Raw genomic sequence first — 25,253 nt, forward strand, 5'->3', positions numbered from 1 at the left:
CCCCAGGAGCTTGTGTGCAATTCTTACATAGACTAATTCTTACTGTGTACGTGGATAGAGAACTGGCTACGGGAACGGGTCCAGAGTTTATCTGATGCTGTAAACAAAGTCCTGTATTAAAAAGGGGATGTATTGCAGGGACAAGTCTTTGCAGGGACAAGTCTATAATTTTGCCATTGTATAGATCATTGGTTCGACCTCATCTGGTCGAACGACCTCATCTGGTCACCAGTACTAAGAAAAGATGTCCTTGAGTTGGAAAAAGTCCAACGGAGGGCAACCAAACTAATTAGGGGTATGGAGGACCAGAGCTACGAGACAAGGCTACTAAATTTAAACATGTTCACATTGGAGGTGAGGAGATTAAGGGGGGATATGATCTCCATGTACAAAATGTTCAATGGTGGTAGCAACATTAGCGATAAACTGTTTAAAATTAACTCCATTACAAAAACTAGAGGCCACCACCTAAAATTGGTGGAAAAAAAATTCCAGCACAAGGGGCGAAGGGGGTTCTTCACAGTAAGATCAGTTAGGGTCTGGAACTCACTGCCACAGGCGGTGATTTCAGCAAATAATGTGGAATTGTTCAAGAAACTTTTGGACAATTTCTTAAGGGACCGTAATATACAGGGGTACAGGTACTCCTAGAATGAGATCCTAATAGGTTGGACTTGATGGACTAATGTCTTTATTCAACCTCAAATACTATGTAACTATGTAATTCATGTTTGTGGTTCCGCCCATGGTTTTTTTTCCCATTGGTCTTGCAGGAAGGGGTGTACTTTTCCTGCACACTCGTCACCCTTTTCCTTTCTACATAGACTCTGAGCAGCATCTCTTCACTGCATATCTGTGGATTTTCAGCTTATGCTGCCACTTTCACAACTAGTGTCAAAGTCTGACCACAAGGGCCACAAGCGCTCTTCTCCCCCTTTCCCAGTGAACTCAAATTCCGGCATGATCCTCACTTAGTTGGAACTGGGACCTTCTGTGAAACAGGCCTCCAAGGCCTAATCTCTACCCTCTCTTGGTGATGAGGAAACTCGGAGCATCTTCAATAACTAATTAATCTTTCTAAGCAGAAGGAAACCATATCCTCTCTTTGGTTATCATGGCAGCCCAGCAACACTCTTAAACTGTAAAAATTACCTGCCACGTTCTTGAGCAGGTTGGAGGGTCTGGGCTCTCACAAACTAAAACAGTCCAACAAGATGTCCTCTTGCCATGCCTTGTTTGTTTTTTTCATCTACGAGGACATGAAGGACCTGAACAGACCATTTCTCCCTCAAAAGTATTTTGGAGTTCTAATATATGCATGTGACATCACCTTACCACAATAACATTTTGTTAAAACTACTATTATGTTGTAAAACCTGCAGTTAGTGGATACATTTTTTATCCTGATATATATTACATGGTGCATTGTTGGACTTCATTTACTTTTAGCTGCATTTAATTTCAATATATATTTTATTGAAAAGAGTAAGGTACCTGTACATCCAAATCTGCTAGACACGCTAACTAGGCACAGTGGTTCCATCTGTAGGTATACTTAGGCATAAAAGGATTAAGAGGTAGATGTAGGGGGCATGGTTTTCAATATGGCCGCGAGCAGACACGTGTTTTGAAGTTCTGTCTCCCGACCCAAGTTCAACACTGCCTGAGCCTCGATAACCTCCTATTCCATGGATCCCATGGGATGCAGTAGCAAGCATGTATCCCGCTCTCACGATTCCCGGACCTCCGGCAGGAAGAGAGATATTGAAGTCTTTTTCCCTAAGGCCGGGAGTTTCTTCATTGCTCCACGGGGATCTAAGATGTCAGAATGTTTATACTGCGAAATAAACAGTTTTTCTATTTATGAAAACAAGCAAGGATCTATAATTATTAAGGAGTTTCCCAACTTATTTCCACAAATCAAAATCAACTCGAGTTTGTTTATTTGCGTTAACTTGAAGACAAGATGAATACAATTTTGTGCAAAAATATATATATATATATTTATTAATTAAAAATCAGTGCAGAATAATAATTAAAATATAATTGGTGACAAACAAAGAATATGGATCCACAATTTCAATAATATTGATAATACAGATATGAAAAATACAATCACAGAATATTATTCCAAAATATCAATGTATCGGATATAAGTAACTCCTTAATTCAATTGGTAGCTTCTCAGTAGCTCACAGAATGTGGAAACAAAAATGTTCAGAATTGACACTTAACTTCTCCCAGCAAAGAGATGTTCACAAGCTCAAAATTTTAACAGCGTATGGGCAAAATTTGTCACATCATGCACAGGGTTGGCTATAAGCCAATACTATATTTAAGGTAAAGACAAATTTCAACTAAATTATTTTTAAGTATACATCAAAACTAAACCTGAACTAGAAACTGAAATCAGCGTCCCGGAGATTATACTGATTTGTGTATTTCTCCCCAAGATTAAAAGATATCAGTTTAAAATTACAGCGCCACGGTCTCAGTGATCACACATAGCAGACGAAGAACGTCCGTTCTTCGTCTACTCTATGGTAATCTCGATCGTCGCCGCTGCTCGGTTTTAATACGAGTGATCTCATTAGATCACTCGTATTAAACGATCAGTGGCTCCTACTGCTGAACTTGATCGCCACCGCCGCTGCTCGCCTTTAATACGAGTGATCTCATTAGATCACTCGTATTAAAGCCGAGCAGTGGCTCCTACTACTCGCCCGGCGCCCGAAACTGCATGTCTCGGGCGTTGGGATTCGCTCCATAAGACGCAGGCACATTTTCCCCCTCCTTTTGGGGGGAAAAAGTGCGTCTTATGGAGCGAAAAATACGGTAGCTTTCAGAAAGTCTAAACCACGGCAATAAACATTCTTTCCCCAAATACCTTAAAAATAAAAGAATAGGGTTACCAGGCACAGTGGTTCTCCAAAAAAAAAAATGATAAAAATACATTGGTGTATCCACCTAATTGTATGTACTTAAAATATAAACCCACCATATTAATAATACATACTAATATATTTTAATGGGTACACTCAAACAATATATCATGAATATAGGTTGGATATTATAAACGTACATCTATATATAAAAAAAATTACATGACATTTTGTCAATGAGGTAGGTATATAGATGCTTCATATGATATAATAATACAATAAAACTATTGCTAATATAATCACTGCAAAGAATAATAATGTTTCATCAGGCAACTTTAAAATGAGTCCCTTTTTCCAGTAACGAGAGAGAAAAAAAATTCAACATTCCAGTTTCTTGTCCATTGTTGAAATCGAGACATGACGGTCATCAATCTCATTAGAACAATTAGAACATAGTCTGGCACCATGTCCAGTGCTTATCTCGTGTTAATTGTTTGGGACCCCACAATTTATGACCTGGGAAGGTATGTGCTAAGACTCTTAAAATTTTCTGTGAGAGTCTTCAACCAGGAAGAATGAACTTGCATTCACCGTATAACAGACAGAAAAGGATGGCTTCCAGGATGCCCATGTAACAATCTGTATAAGCCTTATAAATTATTTTCTGCCCAATAGTTCTGACAGCTCCTGATAAGGAGAAGCGTCCCAGTCTCTCCTCCCCTTTTATCTCCAGAGTCCCTGCTCTGCTCCCACTAGTAGAGATAGAGAAACGACAGATTGCAGTGATAATGAGTGGAATAACAATTACATCCCTACCTCCTTTCTGCAAATACTTTGCCCTTCTTCTAACAATGAAAGACATTGTGGGCATGTTTAGCAAGCTTGAGTCAGCACACAAACATGGCATGGCTGACCTGCTATAAGGCCTACAGTCCTTTCATCAACACCTGGACTCGCTTGATTCCTCAGTGCCAACTATCTTAACAGCTGTGGAAGAACTACAGTGGACTGCTCAACATCACTCCCTTCTTCAAACTATGTAGTCCTATATTGACGACCAAGAAGATAGAGGGAGACGCAATAACATACACCTAAGAGGGATTCCTGAAGCTACCGGCTGGCAAGATCTGAGAGATACTGTCCTGGGCATATTTACTTCTCCGCTCAACAGACCGGTCACTGAGGACATTGAACTTGACAGAGTTCACCGGACCCCTGGTTTACGTAGACCAAACTGGGCCCCTGTGATGTCCTGTGCCGGGTACATTGATTTTCTATTAAGGAAGAAATTATGTAAAAGACACAAGCTGCTGGTGTGCTAGACTTTGATGGTGCCCAGATTACCCTGTTCTCAGACCTGTCAAGGTGAACGCTTGCTAAGCGCTGAGCTCTCCGCCCACTTACTAAAGTCCTACAGGATAGTGGACTTCCCTACCATTGGGGATACCCTTTTTGCCTCACCGTGTGAAAGAATGGCAAATCACATATTTTGAGATCTCCATCTGATCTGGAACCTTTCATCAAAGCCCTTGATCTCCCATCTGTTGAACTGGACAACTGGCAGGATCCACCATTGAAAGCTCTGTCTCGCTTACCTTGTCAAGATCAGTGGCAAGTAGTTACTCCGAAGCCACAAAGGAGTTGTCACTCTTCTTCCAAACCTACTCCACACTGATGATCTTCACCGTTATGGGAGGTATCTTTTTGCTGGGCCTATTCAATTCCCTGCTGGACCGTGATACCTTTGCCGCACATCATCACATTGCTGGGTTACTACTGTCCCTTACCTGTGGACCCTTCACCATTCAATAGGTTACTCTGTTTCCTCATGTGGTTTGCCATACAAATGGTTTGTCATAACTCTTCTGTTTCATGCTGTTTATGGATCATTTATTAGGGGATTTTTTTAAGTGGACATTGCTCAGACACTGCTATTCATTGCAATGGTCTCTGTTATCAGTTTGATAATTTACCATATAGAAATTAACTCGCTTTTGAACTAACAATTACTTCTGCACCTGTGAATTTGTATAGATGGACATTTCTATTTATGTTCAAAATGTGGGAAGAGTTCCAATTAGGAAGAAAGTTTTCTTGGACATCGGAGATTGCGCACTGCTGAGCCTATTTATTAATGTTTACAGTGTGATAAATGTTTCACTCATAAAGGACACCTTTTTTTACACACCAGTAAGTTCATGCGGGTTGACATCCCTGGTCATGCTCAGAGTGCAGGAAATGTTTGTCAGAAATTACAACTCTACAACACTTGCTCTACAACAGATATTTATCGGATTTCTTTTTTTTAAATGTGGCCCAGTATAATACTCATACCCTGCCTGCACACTTATTCATGTTATGGATGCTATTGCGCGTTTCATATAGTTTGACCTCTTCTTTGTGACCCAATTGTTTTAGAAACTCTCCAGTCTGGAATCAGGGACTTTCTTGAGGTCCATGCTTCTGACTGCACTTCTCCCCCCGCTAGTTAATCAGCGAGCTGAACTCCATTCCCTTCTTATATATAAAAAAAAAGCTGCACTAGGATGTGACAGCCGGGTACTATAGCGGCAAGCGGCAAACACCACAAAAGTATATACACTTCCTCGATATTATAAATGAACTGTATTGTGCTGTGCCTTGATTCACTAATCTGTGAAAAATAAGAAACAATATAAAACCAGCAAAAACCATGTGCTTCCAACCGTATACGGTAAAGTGCAGTTTAGTGCAAAACAGTGATGACACCTGCACTATGCCCAAAATGTCTTTGCATCAATCAATGCAAAATCAACCATAATGCCATGTGATCTATCTATATAAGACAAAATTAAAACCTATCCAACCATATATTCACAGTTGTGAAAAGTGCAAACGTGTGCATCAAACGACATGCATCTTCAAATCAATTATATAAATAAGTTCGATTTCTTAGATGAATAAATAAGTGGATAAAATGTCTTTACTCGCTCCCTGTCCTGACATCCAGGGGTGTGAAACAAGAGCCGCAAGGGAGGCCTCATTAGCTAATCGGTCCTCCACCAGGTACAGGATTCAGAAATTTCGGGGCCCCTTACACGGCTTTAGGTCGGGCCCCCCCGCCCGGTCGTCGTGCCACACCGCCCAAATGCACCGCCGCCACGCTGAGCCAGTCACACTGTTAATATTATACATTTATATAGCTCTGATATATACCGCAATGCTGTACAGAGAACACTGAGCCAGTCACATCATTCCCTGTACAGAGGAGCTTACACTCGAATGCAGAATGGCACCGCTTGTAGGGGGACTATAAATCCCAGCAATACATTTATACAGCAATGCAGAACAGTATATGAATTGGACTCTGGGCTTAGTTACGCGCCGGACTCTGGGCTTAGTTGCGCACCAGACTCTGGGCTTAGTTGCGTGCCGGACTCTGGGCTTAGTTGCGCGCCAGACTCTGGGCTTAGTTACGAGCCACGTTTTTCAAGCCGGTCTCTGGCTTTAGTTACTCGCTGGGCACCGGACCCACCTGAGACCCAACACAGCCCACCTGAAAGTGACCCTGCAGAGCACACCATACATGCTGCACAGCCCATCTGAGACTCTGTGGCGGGCTCTGCAGGGGTCCCAGGTGGGTTGGTTGGGGCTGCATCTCCCTCCCAGCTACTCTTACCTGCTGCTGGTGCCTGGCCTCCTCTGCCGCCGGACTGGCCAGAAGTGACGTGATCCCCGCTACCTCTGGCCACTTGTCTGCGTCATTGTCGGACTAGTATAGTGATGGCGAATGTTTTTGAACCCGAGTGCCCAAACTGCAACGCAAAATCAATTTATTTATCTCAAATTGCCAACACTAAAAATAACTTTAGTATTACGTTGCAGTTTGGGCGCTCGGGTTTAAAAAATGTTCATCATCATTACCGCCAAAATAGGAAAACACACCTATTCAAATATTTATACACTCATTAACCACTTGCTGCCCGGAGCAATTTCTTACATTTGTGCACACATGATAAAATCTGAATTTTTGGGTAGAAAACAGCTTCGGACCCCCAAACAATGATATATGTTCTGAAAGCAGGGGCCCTGTAGAATAAACATATGCAAGTTGCAATTTTTTATGTTGCACGGTATTTGCGCGAATGTTTATCAAACCAGTATTTTTAGGATAAAATACACTAAAATGAAATTTAGTGCACAGAATCAGAATATAATGGCTAATTTTTTGGTACAATATAAAAGACGGGGTCACGCCTGGCAAATAGATGCTAAACATGTCAAGCATCCATGAAACCGCCAAAAACTACAATAACCATGTAATACCCCTAATGTCACCTAGGGACCCCAAAGAAGCTGATGAAGCAGATATCTGCTTCACCAGCTTATTCTTCTGGCTCTAAGGGGTTGTCCACACCACTTGCAGTGCGTCCCAGCCCGATTCCGTCCGGAACGCACTGCATCACATTGCGGCAGGCTCAATTTTTGCCGGGTAGGAGGGGGAGTAGCGGGCCATTGAAGTGAATGGCACCATAGCCACGCCCTCCAGCCACAATGTGATCGCCCGCACGGGATCGCAGGGCACATTGTGCCTGCGTCCCGATGCGGTCAAAATAGTGCTTGCAGCATTTTGACTGCACCGGAACGCACTGCAGGCAGAATGTGCCCTGCGATCCTGTGCGGGCGATCACATTGCGGCCGGAGGGCGTGGCTATGGCGCCATTAACTTCAATGGTCCGTCACGCCCCCTCCTGCCCGGCACAAAAGTGGGCCGGCTGGGATGCAGTGCGTTCTGGCTGGAACGCACTGTAAGTGGTCTGAACAGGCCCTAAGAGCCAGAGACTGTGTACAGTGACACCGGAAGTGATGTAATGCACATCACTTCCGGGTCCAGTGATCGGAGGAGAGATCCGCAGCTAGAAGCCACTGATTTCTCCTCCGATCTGTCAGGGAAGAACCTCCACGCGCGGCCTGGGCTCACACGAGGGACAGATGAGCCCAGGAAACTGACGGTGGCACCGGCGGCCGTGGAGGAGGGGGGCACAGCTCCGCACCATACAAGCGATTCAGTGCCTGTACAGACGCCGGATCGCTTGTATTTAAACAGCAATCGTCAGCTGTTTAACACGGTACAAGAACATGACGCACAATTACGTGAACCCGCAGGAAGTGGTTAAAAAAAACGTGTAATGAAACACACACATATCACACACATACACTCATTAAAAAACACACACATAGCTTCGTTAAAAAAATCACACACATTCATTAAAACACACACAATAAAACACACACACACACATTAACAATTAAAATAGTTATTTAAAAAACGTACCCCTCTCCTGCTTACCTGTTTTGCAGGAAGGGGGGCTGCATCCCTGGGTCCAGTGGTGAATCAGTGTGATCTGCACTCTGGCTGATGCAGACCATACTAATCGATCCCTGAGAGTTAGCAGAGGCACCACGAGGGACCGATCAGTATGATCTGCATCAGCAAGAGATGCAGATCATACCGATTCCCCACTTGACGACCAGGGAATGATTTTCATTCAATATATTGCCTGTTCGGCAATATATTAAATGAGATGTGGGCGCATGCCAGGTTTAAAGATGGCTGCCGCTACTCGCCGCGGCCACCTTTAAAAACTAGTGTACAGTGGAGTGACCCCCTGGGGACACCGGAGGAGGCATCCATGGTGAGTGTCTGGAGCGTGTGGGCCCCGGCCTCCTCCGGTGCTGCGGGGGGCCTGGCCACATCCTGGCCTGCCACTAAGTTGCACGGCCGATACCCATGTAAGGTACACGGGCCCTTAAGGCTGGCCGGGCCCCTTACATCAATATCGGCCGTACCCCCCTGACGGCGGCCCTGTACAGGATACCCCACTGAAAGGTAGATTCCAATCTGTCATTTTCTGTGCAGCAGAGACTTCAAGATGCAAGTTCACCAACTGACACATTTTGTCATGTGACTTCATCAGGGTGGGTTTCCAAACCAAATGTTCAAGTTCATTTCCCAATTCACTCCTCAGCCCTACTACCCCTTCCATGGACATTGCCCTACTACAGATACACCGCTCCAACTTGCCTTATAATGTAAGAGGGTTAGTAATACACATACTATATGTAGCTAAGATCCTGATTACCCAACATTGGATTGGCAAGACTCTAATCCCCCTGAATACAGGGAGGCCATAAGAATAATTATGAATGAATGTATGTTTGCCATAACAAATAACAAACATGCCTCCTTCCACAAGGTTTGGGAAATCTTTTTCTTGAGGTCCATTAAGGTGCACAGGACTTTAGGAATTATTTAACCTATATATACTGCCACCTACAGAAATTGTGGACATTGGCAAACAGTAAAAACATAATAAGTACACAAATATTTGTCCCCAGAATGAAAGCTACAGGATGGTGAGGCCCATAAGGCAAACATGGTTTCTAAATAATTTTTCTGAATCCCTGTTCATCCTGCCAGTAGATCCATTATTTTTCAACTTCCTGTAATAGGCTGACCTCCCTGTGCTGTGGAGCAACAACATGTCACACTGTCAATAGTTGGTCATAAATTAATCTTAGATTTACATATTTGACATATATTATATTGACATGATCTTCCCCAATCCAAAATGCTGCCATAAGGTCTAAAACAAAAGTGTGGGGGAAAAAATGAGTATATATACTTACATCCGACACATAGGTGAGGTTGAGCTGATGCTCTGCAATATTGCAGGAGTGTCTTGTGAGGTTTGGGCTCCTCCTCGATCTCTAGGATGTTGTGACATCACACCCACCCAACAGTACAGAAGCCGGAGGTTAGCTAAATTCATTTGCTATTTCTCCCCCCCACACACACACACACACACACACCACACCACCATTTAAAAATGTTTTTTTTTATGAATAGTCCATTAAAAGAGAAAATTAAAAAGCATTGAAAGAAAGTGAAAGAAGCATCAGCACAGTGAAGCTCTACAGAATTTGTTTGCTTTAATATCTGCCTAGAGTTTAGCTTTAACCTATTTGTGCAGTCTTTTTTTCCTATGTAATCAACCACCATTTAGTGCTACATTTTCTCAAACTGGGCATATATTGCTTGTAATAACTGCAACAATTGTTGATTATTGGGAGTGCTCAGGAAGAGTCACTAACACGTTGCATTGATCACTTTTATAACTTGTTTATCATAGTATTATGATTTTGTTTTTCAGGAAATGTTTGATGCCACACTGAGAGACCGAGAGCTTAGCTTTCAATCTGCACCTGGTACCACCATGTTTCTTCACTGGCTTGTTGGAATGGTTTATGTGTTTTACTTTGCTTCATTCATTCTGTTACTAAGAGAGGTAAGAGCTGGCAGAAGTCGCAACACTAACTTTGACCACCTAAATGCCCAGGCCTATTTCTTCCTAAATCCCTTTGAGTCTCAGATTTTTTTTTCCCAGCAATGTCTTGGTTATGCACATCATATCTTATAAGTTGTATAGCCTACCCCTACATATTCTAAAAAAAATTCCCAGCTCAGATAGGATTTTTAATTTGGTAGCAAATTTAGATATACATATTTCTCTCCGTTCATTGAAGGACACAGTGGAAATATTTAATTCCTCACCATTTGGGTTATAGCGCTACACTCAAGAGTAGGCCACTACGCAAACAAAAGCACAGCCAAGGGGCGGCCCTTGACAGTGGCCAAACCTCCTCTTGGAAGCAGCTAATTTTTTTGCCTAGTGCCTAGGAGTAAGGACCTAAACTCCCTCCTGGCAATCTTGATTCCCTCTCTTTTTGCAGGAAATCATTTTTTTTTTTTTCTTCATTTCTTCAAGACTTGGGTGGTAGGCTGGATAATCTAGACCCTTGTCTTTTGTACATGTTTGTCTGCTCTTTTTGGACTGAAGGGCAGCCTATGAGATATCACACAAGGTGATGTATATGACCAATTGGTCCCAGACTGATTTGTCACAGTGTTCCCTAGTCAGACAGCACCCCGGCTGCAGTGGGAAGCGTCCTGTCCATGGAAGGTTTCCCCTTCATCCTCGGTATGTAGTTGTGAAAACCTCCACCTTGTCCCTCTTGGAGTGGCAAGGAGTGGGTTTTTGGGTACCTTTTATTCCCCCTGTTCCTTTGTGTTCTGTGTGGAAATGTTTGGTGCAGATTTGCCTTTGCCCAGGTGTATTAGGTCACTGCTAAGCTAAAGGTACAGTGCCTTTGACTTCTGCTGGCACTTGGGAACCTCTTCCCGCTGGGGAAGTCCTTCCCCCACAGGCTTTTTGCAGAGAGCAAGTCACCCCCTCCATGCTTAATCCAGGAAGACTTTACTACAGTTGATTTTGGTCTTTCCAATGTGGCTGCAGGGGCAGCTAGCACTCCTCTATGCCTTCCACTGCGGACTCAATGTCTGACCAGCCTGTAGCCTTAGTGACCACTGAACTGCTAGCTGTGGAGATTTAGTCTGACAACTTCCTACGATGATGTCCCTAGGAGTTGCAGACAGTTGCCAAAGACTTGGAGTGTCCTTTCCTGCCAATCGGAAGCATAGTGTAACCACTTCTTCCTTGTAGCACTGGGGTCTGGTTCTAATCCTGTCCAGGACATTATCTGCAAAGAGTTTGTATTTACTTATGTTATGGTGCACCCCACCTTGCAATTTGTAGAACACTCCCTAGTTTTTGCTAGTGCATCTCCCTGTATCCATTTCCTCTGGACAGAGTGAGACTTTTTCTATATGGTATTCAAAGTCGTAGTGAAGCCATAAGCAAGAACAATCTAGAAGAAAATCTTACTCTACTCCTTTTTTCCGTGAAATGCATCAAGCCAAATCCTTCTGATTAGCCCCAATGTGATATAAAAATATTGTTATGTACTATGTAAGGCATGTTTGTCGGTACACATACCTTGGTATACATGTAGAAGGTATCATGGATAAAACAAAGTGAGACTATTATATTTTGAATGGTGCCATTTTTATTGGTTCACTGGTTGTTTGATTTTAAGATGTTAATGTACATTAATAAAGTTTGTCTTGATTTACAATTACATATAATGTTTTAAACTAGGTACCGTTTACCCTACTTACCAACCCACCCTATCAAAACTAACCTCAGATAAGCTGAGATCAGCTGAGAGTATGTATATATTCAATATATACAGGTACATAGGATATTGCAACTATTAGCGACATGTACACATGCACGTGTTGAACGTTCTGTCTTTCTTCAACCTTACCAAGTATGTAATGACATGGCAATTGTGTACTTTACTTTAACAATTAGTTGGTAGTCTTGCCATGGCAAGAAGAGCAGTGGTGAGGATCGCTCCTGGCCAGAAATTCATGTTCTATCCATGTTGGCTATTTACTTTCTGTGGTGCCCTTTTGGCAGACAGACTTTTTCTGCTTTCATGGCCTGGATTGGGGGGACCAACCTTTATCCCCAGGGGTTTCCAGGACTTGTGTCGCAGGTGCGAACGCCAGATGTGGACCTTCTGGTTTCCAGATTTCTTCTACATGCTGGTCAATTTATCTTTAGGTCCATAATTCTCTGCTGGAGCAGCAGGATGCTTGGGTTTCTATGTGGGATCGGGATGACCTTTTTTTCTATGTCTTTCATGCTCTGTACCCCCTCAGATCTTAGTCCCATGGACCAAATTCCATCTTCTTTTATGGTCATTGTATTTAATGAGATGGCTGTTGAAGCTCAGGTCCTGGGTGACCAGATTTTTTCTGAATCTGTGATTGCCGTGCACTGATTGTTGGGGAGTCTACTCTCCGTGGGGACTACCATTGATCATGAACTGCATACTTCACCTGTTGCGAGGAAAGTAGCATTCATCCCCAGAAAAACTCTGACTCTGATTTCTGCCCTGTTTACATTTAGGTTTGAATCAGCCTCTGCACCTGGAATAGTTGGGGATGATCTCAGTGCCTCCAGTCTTATTAGCACTGCTAGACTTCTTTTTCTGTATTGAACCTGTGCAGAGGGTGTGACCTATGTAGTTCCTCCTGTATGACCTCCTATGCTTTCCTTGCATTTGGGTGTGGTTCTCTTCGTGCCTCAGCTGCTTTGAAACCTAATAAAAGTATTCCCCTTTGTGTCTTTACTTAAAGGGCCATGTTGCTGCTTACCATCTTTTTGTGTTAAGTGTTTACAAACTGATCCCTTTGTCATGTAGGATCCTTTCTGGTCCTGCACTGGGATGGGGTGGTGTTACAGCTAGTGTCTCCTTCCTCTCTGCAGTGGCTTCTGTTCTAAACACTTACCAGGACTTGGTTCACTCATCCCTCTGTTCATCTCCACTACTCAGAAGGTAATTTTCTTTCTGGCTATGTCAATTTTTTTGTGCTGTATGGGTTTACCTAAATGCTATTGCTTGTCTTTCTTGCCAGGCTCCCTAGCGGTCCTTATCTGGGTGGATCACATTACCTATTTTCTGACTGTATATATGTTTACCATTCAAGGCTTGCATGGCTTTGTATTGTCCCTGCCTTGGGGTTGTTGTTTAGTGTTTCCACCCCTCAGTTGGTACTGCTTTTGGTTGCCCCAATGGTCAGAGATTCAAATCTCTGTTGTGTCCTTCAATGAATAAAAGAGAAAATAGGATTTTTGTACTATAAAATCCTCTGTGCTGCGTTCATTAAGAACCCAGCACCCTCCTCCCTGGTTCTTTTGTCTGTGACCATGTGTTCTATATGTACTGCTTTGTGACTTACTGAGGTGCCTGTAGCAGATAGCGGGTTTGGCCACCATCAAGGGTTTTCTGCCAAGTGTCATACTCCTGGAGGAGGTGCTATAACTCAGTGGTCAGAAATTCAAGATCTGTTTCTTTCAATGAACGCAGGGAAAAGGATTTTACGGTGAGTACAAAAATCCTATTATTTTATTTCCTTTACTTCCTTTTTATTGGGAATAAATCTTTAAAAAAAAAAAAGAGAAAAATAGCTTCTGTAATTTTTCCCAACCCTTCATTTATGTAATTTGTGCACCCCCATATATTTACCTCAAAATCACATTAGTGTGTTTTACTGTAGAAGTTTTTTTTTTTCTTCCTCTTTGTATGCTACATTATGACACACACACACACACGCCATAGGAGATAAGGTTAATAATTATGCATACCGTATTATAATTTTCTACATGGAGGAAAGTCTGGATCTGGTCATTGGAGACCTGATCCAGAAGATCCCCCATGCAACTGTGTAGCAGCAGATCACTTCTAATCAGCCAGCAATCTATTTGTTATATCACATGATAGTAACCATTTATTAGCTTCTTGTACAAATTAAAACATTTTTTTTAAACACGTTATTGAAAATTTTCAACATTAACAATAAGTAAATAATGTAAAACCATAGCAGTGCCATTATAGATATACACAAAAAGTACAGTGATCACAAAAAGGTAATACAACAATACCAAAAAGCTTACATTGTATCTTTATCCAAAGATCTTTTTGGAGAGTGTTATGTTTATCCACAAAAAGAGTACTACTTACATTATTTAGAACGGATAGCGATCACAGTAAAATTAAGCAGTAGTTGGCAATGGCACATGAAAAACATCAGTTTGTTCATTCATACATACAACTCTCTGAAAAGTAGACACCTCTGTCATTAAAGAATCCAAAAATAAAAATTAAGTAAAGTTAAAAATGAAATGAAGGGCCTCGGGGTAATAGTGATCTAAAACTGAAAGAACAACATGGCTCTAAGTTTGGATTTGTCTTGAGAGATAAAGATATACATTATACTACCATCGGTAGGTGAGTGAGGTATGCATTGGATAATCACTGGAAGTATGATAGGCGCATGATGATATATCAGTAATGATAAGGGCAGTACCGATATTGGCGATATTACAGTGAATCCCTCAGCAGTTCCAAATTATAATATGCTATGTACCTAAACAGGAGCAAAATGTTATATTACTCTGAAGAAGTGAAGAAATTATCAATAAAGGGTGGCCAACAATTGAAGAACCTAGACACTACGCTCAGAGGAGAGGTCCAGCTCTGCATCCAGTTTCTCTAGGTACAGCAATTGTGGAAGATCTCCCAAAAGTCTATCAATGGTTGGAGGACATAAGGAGAGCCAGTCTTGCATTATGCACCTCCTTGCCACTAATGGACATATTTTAATCCACTATCTGTTGGTCCGACTCTTGGTAGTAGGGGGATTATTATCAGCATCCCAGTAACTAAACAGTAATAATAATGGGTATAGAGGAAGCCTTTGGCCCTGAATGATGGTTATAAAGGCAAGCACCAGAAAGTTTGGCTCATAAGGCAAGACCACAAACAGTGGAATAACAAGGTAGCTGGCTCCCCGCATTTTGGGCAACTGTTTTTCTAGGGAATGCCAGCGTGGGATGTGCCTTTCATTTGAAATGTGTAGTAAGCTCTGTGAATGATTTTATATTGGGTTTCCCTCCATTACTCGTTTACTATCACAGATCTAACAGTAATGTAGCTGGTGTTTATGTTATGTACTATATCGTCTGTAGGAATAGCCTGCGTCCATTTGACAATTGCAAGCTTTTCCAGTGGAGGTATAAGGGTGCCCCGTAGGAAAGGATAAATGGAGACCTTAGTTTTCACTATTGAGTTATCAAAAGGGGTGGAAGACATAGCTTGTGCAAAGTTCGGCTATTTATCTTTAATGTAAGTTATGATTTGAGAAAAATGTAAATAGTCTCCCACCGGTAGTCCAAAGTTAGCACTGAGCTCTGGGAAGGTCAGCAATTTAGCAAAGTATTTTCCGAGAAAAGTTGACAAAATTGGGTAATGCCCTTATCCCCCCAGCGACTGAAGTACACACATTCTTCTCCTTGAGGAAAGGATGGGTTCCCTCTAATGGACAGATGTTTGGATAAGTATAGTTTTAGGCTATTATGTATCTCCCTCCAGGCCACTATTGTGTCCTGTATTAGGACATGGGTACGTAGAGGAAGAGGTAGTTTGGAAATAGGGCAGTGTAGTAGGGTGGGAAGCTTCCAAAGAAGTACCATTTCAGATTCTATCATATAGTTGAATAATGAGAGGTAGCATATAGCCAATCAATGGAATATCTCAATATACAAGATAGATTATACAGTCTAATATTTGGAAAATACATGCCTCCTCCATCCATGGAAACATACAACTTATTTTTTTTGTTCCAAAGTTTTTATTGAATTGTAAGAGTGTATATCATACAAATATATCATACAAAGTACAGTAAACAATACTGTGATGCATATAATAGACACGGAGATAGCAGTTACTCTCAGGTAATATGCTGTTATGATCACAGTATCTCAGAGTGTCTCAAAACAGGAGAGTATCAAGGGGAGAAAGAACAGAACGAATAAAAAAAATCCGATGTACTGTAGTCTAGAAAGCGGGGCAGAATTGAAGGGGGTAGTGGGAGAGGAGGGGAGGCACTGGAGTTGTCCGATCTTCGTGTAGTAGATATATAAACCTATAGGGCTGAAAGGCTATCTGTGGGCAGGGAGGGGTGAGCATAGTCTACCCATGGTTGCAAAATCTCCGTGAAGGCTTTATTGGTGTCTGAAATGATGCTGGTCAGTTTCTCATTCAGACAGAAAAAGTCTATCCTCTGTGTAACCTCACCGAATGGCACAAACTGCTTTTTCCTGGCTGAAGCAATTGTTTGCTTAGCTGCCAGCAGAACATGTGTGGCCAGGCGGTGTTGGTTTTTAGTGAGACGCGGGGGTTTGAGGTGTAGCATGGCCAGCCATGTCCAGCAGATGAAAAACTCTTGACCAGAATCTTTCAAGCATAGGACAGGTCCACCACGTGTGGAGGACATTGTCCTGTGATAGGCAGCCTCTAAAGCTGGTTGGGGAAGATGGGCTAATCTGGACGGCACCAGGTACCACCGTGTAAGAGACTTAAAGGTGGTTTCCAGTGAAGATATATTGATAGAGCAGGTGGCCATGGAGGTCCAGATTTGTTGCCAAATTTCTGGTGGTTTGTTGGTTCAGAGGTCTTGCTCCCATCTGACAACATAGGTATGTCTGGAAGGGGAGGTCAGTGCGTTAAGGTGGGAGTAAATCGGTGAGACTAGTTTGGGGCTGTTAAGGATTACGTTTAAATGTGTGTTCAAACACAGTGAGCCCCTCCCTTGTTTAGGACTGTGTGAGCGAGGAGGCAACCCAGTGTCGAAGTTGAAGATACCTGAAGTATTCAGTGGATGGGGCTCCCATCTTGTCCTTGAAATAGTCCCATCGGCGGACTGACCCATCCTCCAGCAGGTCATAGAGGTATGTCAGCGCTTTGAAAGTCCACTAAGAGAACGCAAGGGGGGAGTCAAGGTCTGGGGGGAATAATGGGTTGCCCAGTATGATAACTTTTTTAAGCATATCCATGGTCTTTTACCCTGCCAAATAAATGTGGTGAACATCTTTTTTCAGCAGTAATGAGGGTGTTTGCATGGGATATAACAGATTTAAAGAAACTCACCATTTTAATTAGAATGAATTCTGCTGAAAAGAGAGATTAGCAAGTCCTTATCACAGTTTTTTTTTAATGATTTTTTTGCTAAAAGAGGAGGGTAAATTAAAGTATATAAAGACTATGATATAATTTTTGGCCAAGGCAAATGTTTGCAAGGAGCTCAGGTGTTTGGTAGTGAATGGAGTGAAAGGAAGTATTCCTGACATAGATATGTTAATAAACAGACCTGAAAAAGTACCAGTGAAGAAAAATGTCATGAATTTAAGGGAGATCTGATTGGAGGGTTAGCTTTGAATAATACTATATCATCAGCTAACAGTCAATGTCTGAGTTGGGAGGTATGGAAAGAAATACCTGAGATGTCTGAAGTATTTTACAGATATAGCGATAGGGGCTCAATTGCCAAGTTGAATAATGAGGGGCCCAATGGGCAGCCCTGACAAGGGCCTTTGAGGAAGGGGAAGGGAGAAGAATTGAAACCTGGGTTACAAATTCAGACAGTCGGGGTGGTGCACTTTTTAGTTAGAAGTGTTTCAATGGTACCAGTGAATCCCATCCTGCCAAGCACCTTAAAGACCCACCAGAATTGTATGTTATCAAAAGTTTTTTTTCTGCGTCAATAAACACTATGGCCAATGAAGAGGTCAGGTGTTGTTTGGCATAATTTAGCACTGCTAGAACTTTACGAATATTAGACACAGCTGAACATCCCTTTACAAATTCTGCTTGCACAGGTGAGATAAGATTGGGAAGTATCATAGCCAATTTATGTGCAACTATTTTAGATAATTTAGCATCATTGTTGATGAGGGAGATGGGTCTGTATGAGCTTGGCAGAGTGGAATCTTTTCCTTTCTTATGTAAAACTTTGATATATGCCTCTGTGCCCGTTTGTAAATATTGTCAGCCCTGCCAGATACTGTTGAATACATGATGAATAATGGGGGACAGCAGTGTTCAAAGTATTTTATAGGGGTCAGAGAGATTGGCAGCTGCAGGAAATGCGGCTCTCTGCTCAGACACATCACAGGGCCCTCTGATATGACTCAATAGAGGGTCATGACTGCTTGGTCAGCTCGGCCCGGCCGCAGTCTGCGACAGTTTGGATCGAGGTCGGCTTATTTGCAAGCTATAAATTGCAATAAATTATGTTTTATATGTAAGTTTATTTTGGGCAGACCGCAAAGATTTGCTTGCTGCCAATAATTGTGATCATGAGTGTTTCCTTTTAGCAAGAGATAAGAAATAATTTGACCTCTTAGATAGGCCTTGGCTGCCTCCCAGTACAGATTAGGCGAAGGCAAATGATCCTTGTTATGTATTTCATATTCATGACATGCTGCAATCAGCATAGATTGGAAGGAATCATCTTTGTATAGAGGGGAGGGAAAGACCCATAGAAATGCACCGCCTCTCGGCATAGTATCTCTGGTGGTGATTGATATAGGAGCATGATCAGAGATGATAATAGGGTGCATTGCCACTTCTTCCACCAGCACATCCACAAACTCCAAACCTAGAAAATAATTCAATCTACCAAATGTGTCATGGGCATGAGAAAAATAAGTAAAGTCCCTACCAGTAGGGTTGCAAATTATCCAGACATCTAATAATCTATGCGCCGCATGGGGCTGTGTCATATCTGCCAGGAGGTAGGGGGATGACCTGGGGGAATGAGTGTCCAATCTCCCCAAGAAGGCTGTTCCAGAACTGTATTCTCTTGCATCAATGACAGAATTAAAATGTCCTCCCAAGATTTTGTATGGATTGCCGTCTTGCAATACGCACAAAATTACCTCTTGGAAATAAGATGAGGAAGGAGTGCAAGAAAAATAAAAATTATAGATGGACTATGTTTTGTTTTTGGAATTCCGGCTGGAGCTTTTTTAAAGGTGGTGCAGCATCATCATGTGTTTGGCTGGAGACCTAAGCCCATTTATATTCCAGGAGATCACTTTCCTATAGGCAGATAATCAAGGGATTTTTTCATATTAAAGTTTTATTAAGATTTTGCAAGGTAAGACAATAGACATTTAAACAACAGCAATTACAACAAATATAGCAAGGGTATACACGAAGGTTAAGTGGGTGGCTGTTCGGACCACGGAACAAGGACAAGATGTACCCTACCCCCCCCCATACCCCCCCTGATGTTTCGCTCACTTCAATGGGAGAATAGCTGCTGCTATATTCATATATTTTTACAATCATCCACATGATATGTTCCTCCTGATGAAGCTACAGCTGTGGCGAAACGTGTAGAGGATTTGCTACAACAGTAACTGCCCATTGATTCCAACTAAGGACACACTGATCATAACTTGTCATCATCTCTGTATATAAGTATACAAGGTTTATGCTTACCAAGTTTGTTTTTATGTTTCGTATTTTTTTTCCATATTAAAGTTTTATTAAGATTTTGCAAGGTTAAGACAAAATACATTTAAACAACAGCAATTACAACAAATATAGCAAGGGTATACATGAAGGTTAAGGGGGTGGGGGTGGGGGGTAGGGTACATCTTGACCCTGTTACGTGGTCCGAACAACAGCAAAATAAAATATTCAGTGTCACTACACATATGTTGAACCTGTTCAAATCCCTGTTTGTGTGACAATAATAAGGTATGGGAAGTGCTTTAAAGTAAACCTGCACATTAAATTCAGTGTACAATACCTATTGTGTTTTTGATATTGCTTCTAGTTCTGTTTCAGCCAGATGGTACAATGGGTCCTGCTGACTGTAGAGCTGTGTACTCAGCTGAGGATTTAAAGTGTAGCCAACATGCCCAAGTTTTGTAAAAGGCGCTATAGGTATCGTTATTAGAATGGGTAAGTTCCTCCATCAACCGCAGATTATCTACTCTATCCAGCCATTCTGCTATAGTTGGCATTTGAGATGAACGCCAATGTTTTGGGATAAGAGCTTTGGCGGCGTTGAGCATGAAAGGTACTACCGTTTTCTTATACGCTCGTACCGAGAGGGGATTGAGGTGTAAAAGGCATAGCGAGGGGTCTAAGGGTGTAGGAATGCTACTGATAGAGGTTATGAGGCGTATGATTTCCTTCCAATACCCCTGTACTAAGGGACAATCCCACCATATGTGAGCAAACGTGCCCACGGCCCCACATGCTCGCCAGCACAAAGAGGAGGACGTAGGGGAAATGGCGTGAATGGTGTGCGGAACCAAGTACCATCTGGCTAAAAGCTTAAAGTTCACTTCCATCATATAACTATCTGGTGACACAAATGAGTACATTTGTAGCAATTTGGCCTGCTGAGCAGAAGGCAAAGGATAGTGGAGTTCTTGTTCCCATTTCTTTAGGAAAGGTGGCGGCTCTGTGTCGATGAGGCTGCGGAGGATCTTATAGGTTATAGAGAGACCATGTCGAGTAGGCGTGGGTGATCCCAGAAGTGATTCCAAGGGTAGAAAACTTGTACGAGTCCTTAGCGGTCTATGTAGCGATGAAATAAAATGTTGAAGCTGCCTATGTCTCCAAAAATCCATTGGGTGTACTCCCCATTTGTCTCATAGAGATTGTAAAGAACACAGTGTAGATCCATGCAGTACCTCTTCCAGATGTAAACAATTAGACTCTGTCCATGACAGGAATAGAGTATCAGTTTTCCCAGGGAGAAAATAGTCTGAACCCATCAGGGGCAGTAAGACCGAGTTATATGGCCAGTTGTATAGTGTATGCAAACGATCCCATGATGAGCAAAGTGGCTATTGTTAGTGGGGAGGCTAGCGGTGAAATGTTCCTTTTAGAGGGTGGAACCCAAATACAGTCCGGAAGCTTGGCAGCACTCAGTTCAGCTTCCAAGTTCACCCAGCCTTTTTGCGAAGCATAATACGTCCAGTCCACCAATCTTACTAATTGAGCTGCCTTATGGTAAGAATTAAAGTCAGGGACGCTAAGCCCACCTTTGGATTTGTGTTTAGTTAGGACGGAGTAGGCAATTCTAGGTTTCTTACGTTGCCAGATGAATTTTGAAACCAAGGAGCGTAACGTAGTAAAGTAGGTCTGTGGGAGTGCAATAGAGAGCATCTGGAAATAAAACAATATTTTGGGTAGAATCATCATTTTAAGTGCGTTTATTCTGCCTATCCAGGACATGGTGCGTAGTGCATAGGAGTTAAGATCTAATTTAACCAAATTGAGCAAAGGGATATAATTATAAATGTATATGTCTGGAGGTCTGGGGGGTGAGATAAATGCCTAAGGAACGCATACATTTCTGTTTCCACTGGAAGGGGAAATGGGGAAGTAGACTCCGACAGTCTGCCCCCCTCACTGTTATGTTTAGAATTTTTGACTTGCCCATATTGATCTTAAAATTAGAGAGTTCCCCGTATAGTCGTAACTCTGCCAAGATATGTGGAAGAGAGATCCTAGGGTCTCGCACATAAAACAGGATATCATCGGCATACGCTGCCACTTTGTATTCGGTTGTAGCGGAGAATATACCATGAATGCTAGGATTATTGCGGATAGTGGCTAAGAAGGGTTCAAGGGAGAGAACAAACAACAACGGCGAGAGGGGGCATCCCTGTCGTGTACCATTATAAAGCGAGAAGGGGGCAGATAAAGTGCCATTCACCTTGACTCTTGCTGTAGGGGCGGAGTACAATGCGGAGATTCATGCCCACATCCGAGGGCCTATACCTAGAGCTGTTAAGGTAGAAAACATGAATCCCCAATCCACTCTGTCGAATGCTTTTTCAGCGTCTGTGGACAAGAGCAGGACTGGGGAATTCAGTTTGTGAGCTAGATGGATCAAAGATACCGATTTAAGAGCACTATCCCTGGCCTCCCTCCCCGGGACAAAACCCACTTGGTCGGTGTGACGGACCCCCGTACTCGGGGTGAGTATGTCCGCCGCTGTCTTCTTCCTTGCTGAGGAGATATTGGAACCCGCTGATCTGTAGCTCCCAGTTTCCCCAGTCACTAGCCAAGGCTTGAGTGTAGGTGAAACAAACTCTGGTTTATTGAGAAACTGCACAAACTTTTATACAGAAAGTGATCAGATCAGAATATAATCCCATCACATTCCCCTTCCCCTCCCCAGAAATCCTGTCTTCACAACACCACAGGTGTCCACCTGCTAAATAGCTCCAGACAGCCATAGCAGGAGCCTGTCCAGAATGTCATTGTTCTGAGCTCCCTCAGAGAACAATGGGAGATAACGAGGGATGGTGCTGATAGTCTTTTCATAACCAGGTCACTCAGCATAACGCATTCAAACATAACTCAACACCAATACACATTTAACTTATAAACTCATCACCATGTCGTCACAGTCGGGATGGACCCATTGGGGCAGGAGAGGGCTGAGCTTGGTTGCTAGGATCTTGGCATATAATTTGGTGTCCACATTCATTAGTGATATAGGGCGATAACTAGAACAACATGACGGGTCTTTGCCTGGTTTGGCAAGGAGGGTAATGTGTGCCAATAAAGACTCTGGGCGCATGGGTGAATCAGCTGTGATGGAATTCACATAACGACAAAAAAAGGGAGCTAGTAGGGTCTGGAAGCGTTTAAAGTGTAAAAGGGGGAATCCGTCAGGGCCAGGGCTCTTGCCCAGAGGTGAGGATTTGATAGCCTGTTCAAGGTCTGTCACTGTAATGGGAGACTCTAAAGCTAGCAAAACTTCCTTAGATAGCGAGGGTAAACCCGCGTTGCGTATGTATTGGGTAACCTTATCAGATAAGTCTGGGGTGAGTATGGAGGATGAATGGGGTCGGATATAGATCTTGATAGAATTCTCTGAACACCGCCGCTATATCCTTAGTGAGGTGAGCCATAGCGTCTGACTGAGACTTGATTTTAGGAATAAAGGTAGTGGAACGTTTGGAACGTAATACATTCGCTAAAAGTTTACCCGGTTTGTTACCTAGGTGGTAAAACTTCTTATTGAGCATAGTGAAGGCATGTATAGTGTCCGATTCCAACAGGTCCCTAAGTTGTTCCCTTTTGCAGGTGAGTGTTTGGAATATAGTAGGATTAGAGGTAGACTTGTGAGACAGTTCCAGTGAATGTATTTCAGACAACAGCAGTTGCAGCTGCGCTGTACGTTCTTTCTTTTTCTTAGCACCTATGGCCACAAGGGTACCTCTAATCACTGCTTTGTGGGCCTCCCACAGGACAGCGGGTGAGACCGAGGTCCCATCATTCGCCCTAAAATATGCGGCGAGATCAGTTGCCACTGTGTCCACAACTTGCGTATCGTGTAGGAGGGATTCATTCAGCCGCCAATTGTATGTACGGGATGGTGTGTTAACCAAAGTGAGTACCACCGAGACCGGTGCGTGATCGGAGAGGGTCATTGGAGAGATGTTGGCTGACTGCACCGTTCCGAGGAGAAAGTGATCTAAGAAGATCATGTCTAACCTTGAATATGAGTCATGTATTGACGAGTAGTGAGAGTAGTCTCTCTCTTTCGGGTGCAGTACTCTCCAGACATCCGCAAGTTGTAGACCGTGCAATGCCTTCGGTACCGTATTTAGATGAGATTTAGGGTTACATGCTGTGCCAGAGGATGTATCTATGGAGGGGTCCAGATTGAAATTAAAGTCCCCTGCTATCACTAAGTGACCTGAGCGGTAGCTCCGTATTTTGCCTAAAATTTTTTTTAAAATAGGGAGCTGGTGAGGAATTCGGACAGTAAACGTTAGCCAGAGTATAGGGAACACCATATATTTTTACATGCATAAAAAGATATCTACCATCCGGATCTGCTAGCTGGTCAGTAATCGAAAATGGAATATCCTTTCCAAATCCAATGTCGACCCCGCGTCCTCTGCGCGTGGGTGATGTGCAATAGTACCAATTTGGAAATTGTCTAGAGCGTAGATGCAGTGTGGAGTCGTGAGAGATATGAGTCTCCTGTAGGAAGACCACATCAGCGTGCAGCCTTTGTAGCTCACGTAGGATTTGATACCTCTTCGTCGGGGCGTTAAGGCCTCTGACATTATATGTCACTAGACGAAGGGACGCCATCATGGATATGGAGGATTGGACATCTGGAACAGATCTGGACCCAGAACAAGGGTGATGTTCCCTGGGGAGGGAGGGGGGTCAGGACATACCAATATGGGGAGGGGGGAGGAAAGCAAGGACAATGCAAAACAATACATTAGGACAATTAAGCAGTAGGTGTGCCAAACCTGGCACCAGAGCCTTGTCCCCAGACCCAACATGGGTCACGCGAGAGGCCGCCTAGTGGGGGGTGAAGGGCTCAGCCCAAGCGGCAACGACTATCCAACCTCCAATTTTGTACCCATGCCGTTGGGCCGCCATCCCCCGAGCAATCCCCAAAAAGGGAAAACAGTAAACCATATATTCAATAAGATGTATAAACATAACATAATATAATCTATTATAATATAAACCACTCCGTAACCACAGGATCCAGAGAAATATGACTGTAAGATTACCCAGTCTCGGTCATACTATTAAGTGCTTCTGTCGACCCCTGAAGGGCTCGTGTAAAATAAACAAGGAAAAAGAGAAGCCACGAAAACTGCTTCGGTCATTGTAGAAGAGACGAAGAATAAGTACCTGACCAGCGGTATCAAGCCGGCTTATACTGAAACAGTCCTGCGGTCAAAATGCAAACTTTAAACTGTATGGCATCCTGGGCAAAAGAACCGAACAATGCACACTTTAACTTCCATCCATTATGGGAGCCCCGCAGTAGCAGATCTCGTGGAAGGTTGCCTCCGTTGAGTGCGGCGTGGTTTGGGTGATTGTTGCTGCCATTGCGATGCAGGTAGTGGGACCCATCCGGGTGTAGAGTCAGCCCAACCGGGCAACTCGGGTGGCGATATATCCATCTTTTCACAGAAGCCAGGTAAATCCTCCGGAAATCTGAGGGTGGCAGAGCGGCCAGCACGGGAGCCAATCAAACAGGCGGGAAACCCCCAGCGGTAT

At 43.1% G+C, this 25,253-nt stretch overlaps 1 protein-coding gene across 1 annotated transcript in view; it reads left to right on the top strand.

The window, feature by feature from the left end:
- The window catches only part of MARCH6 (membrane associated ring-CH-type finger 6), a 499,681-nt gene that overhangs the window by 133,175 nt on the left and 341,253 nt on the right, over nt 1–25,253 (top strand). The window contains exon 9 of the mRNA XM_018566614.1: nt 10,076–10,210. Within this exon, the coding sequence (XP_018422116.1) occupies nt 10,076–10,210 (135 nt within the window). The remainder of the gene's footprint in view (nt 1–10,075; nt 10,211–25,253) is intronic.

Source organism: Nanorana parkeri, unplaced genomic scaffold (assembly GCF_000935625.1).
Source record: "Nanorana parkeri isolate BGI_ZX_2015 unplaced genomic scaffold, ASM93562v1 scaffold963, whole genome shotgun sequence".
NCBI lineage: Eukaryota > Metazoa > Chordata > Amphibia > Anura > Dicroglossidae > Nanorana > Nanorana parkeri.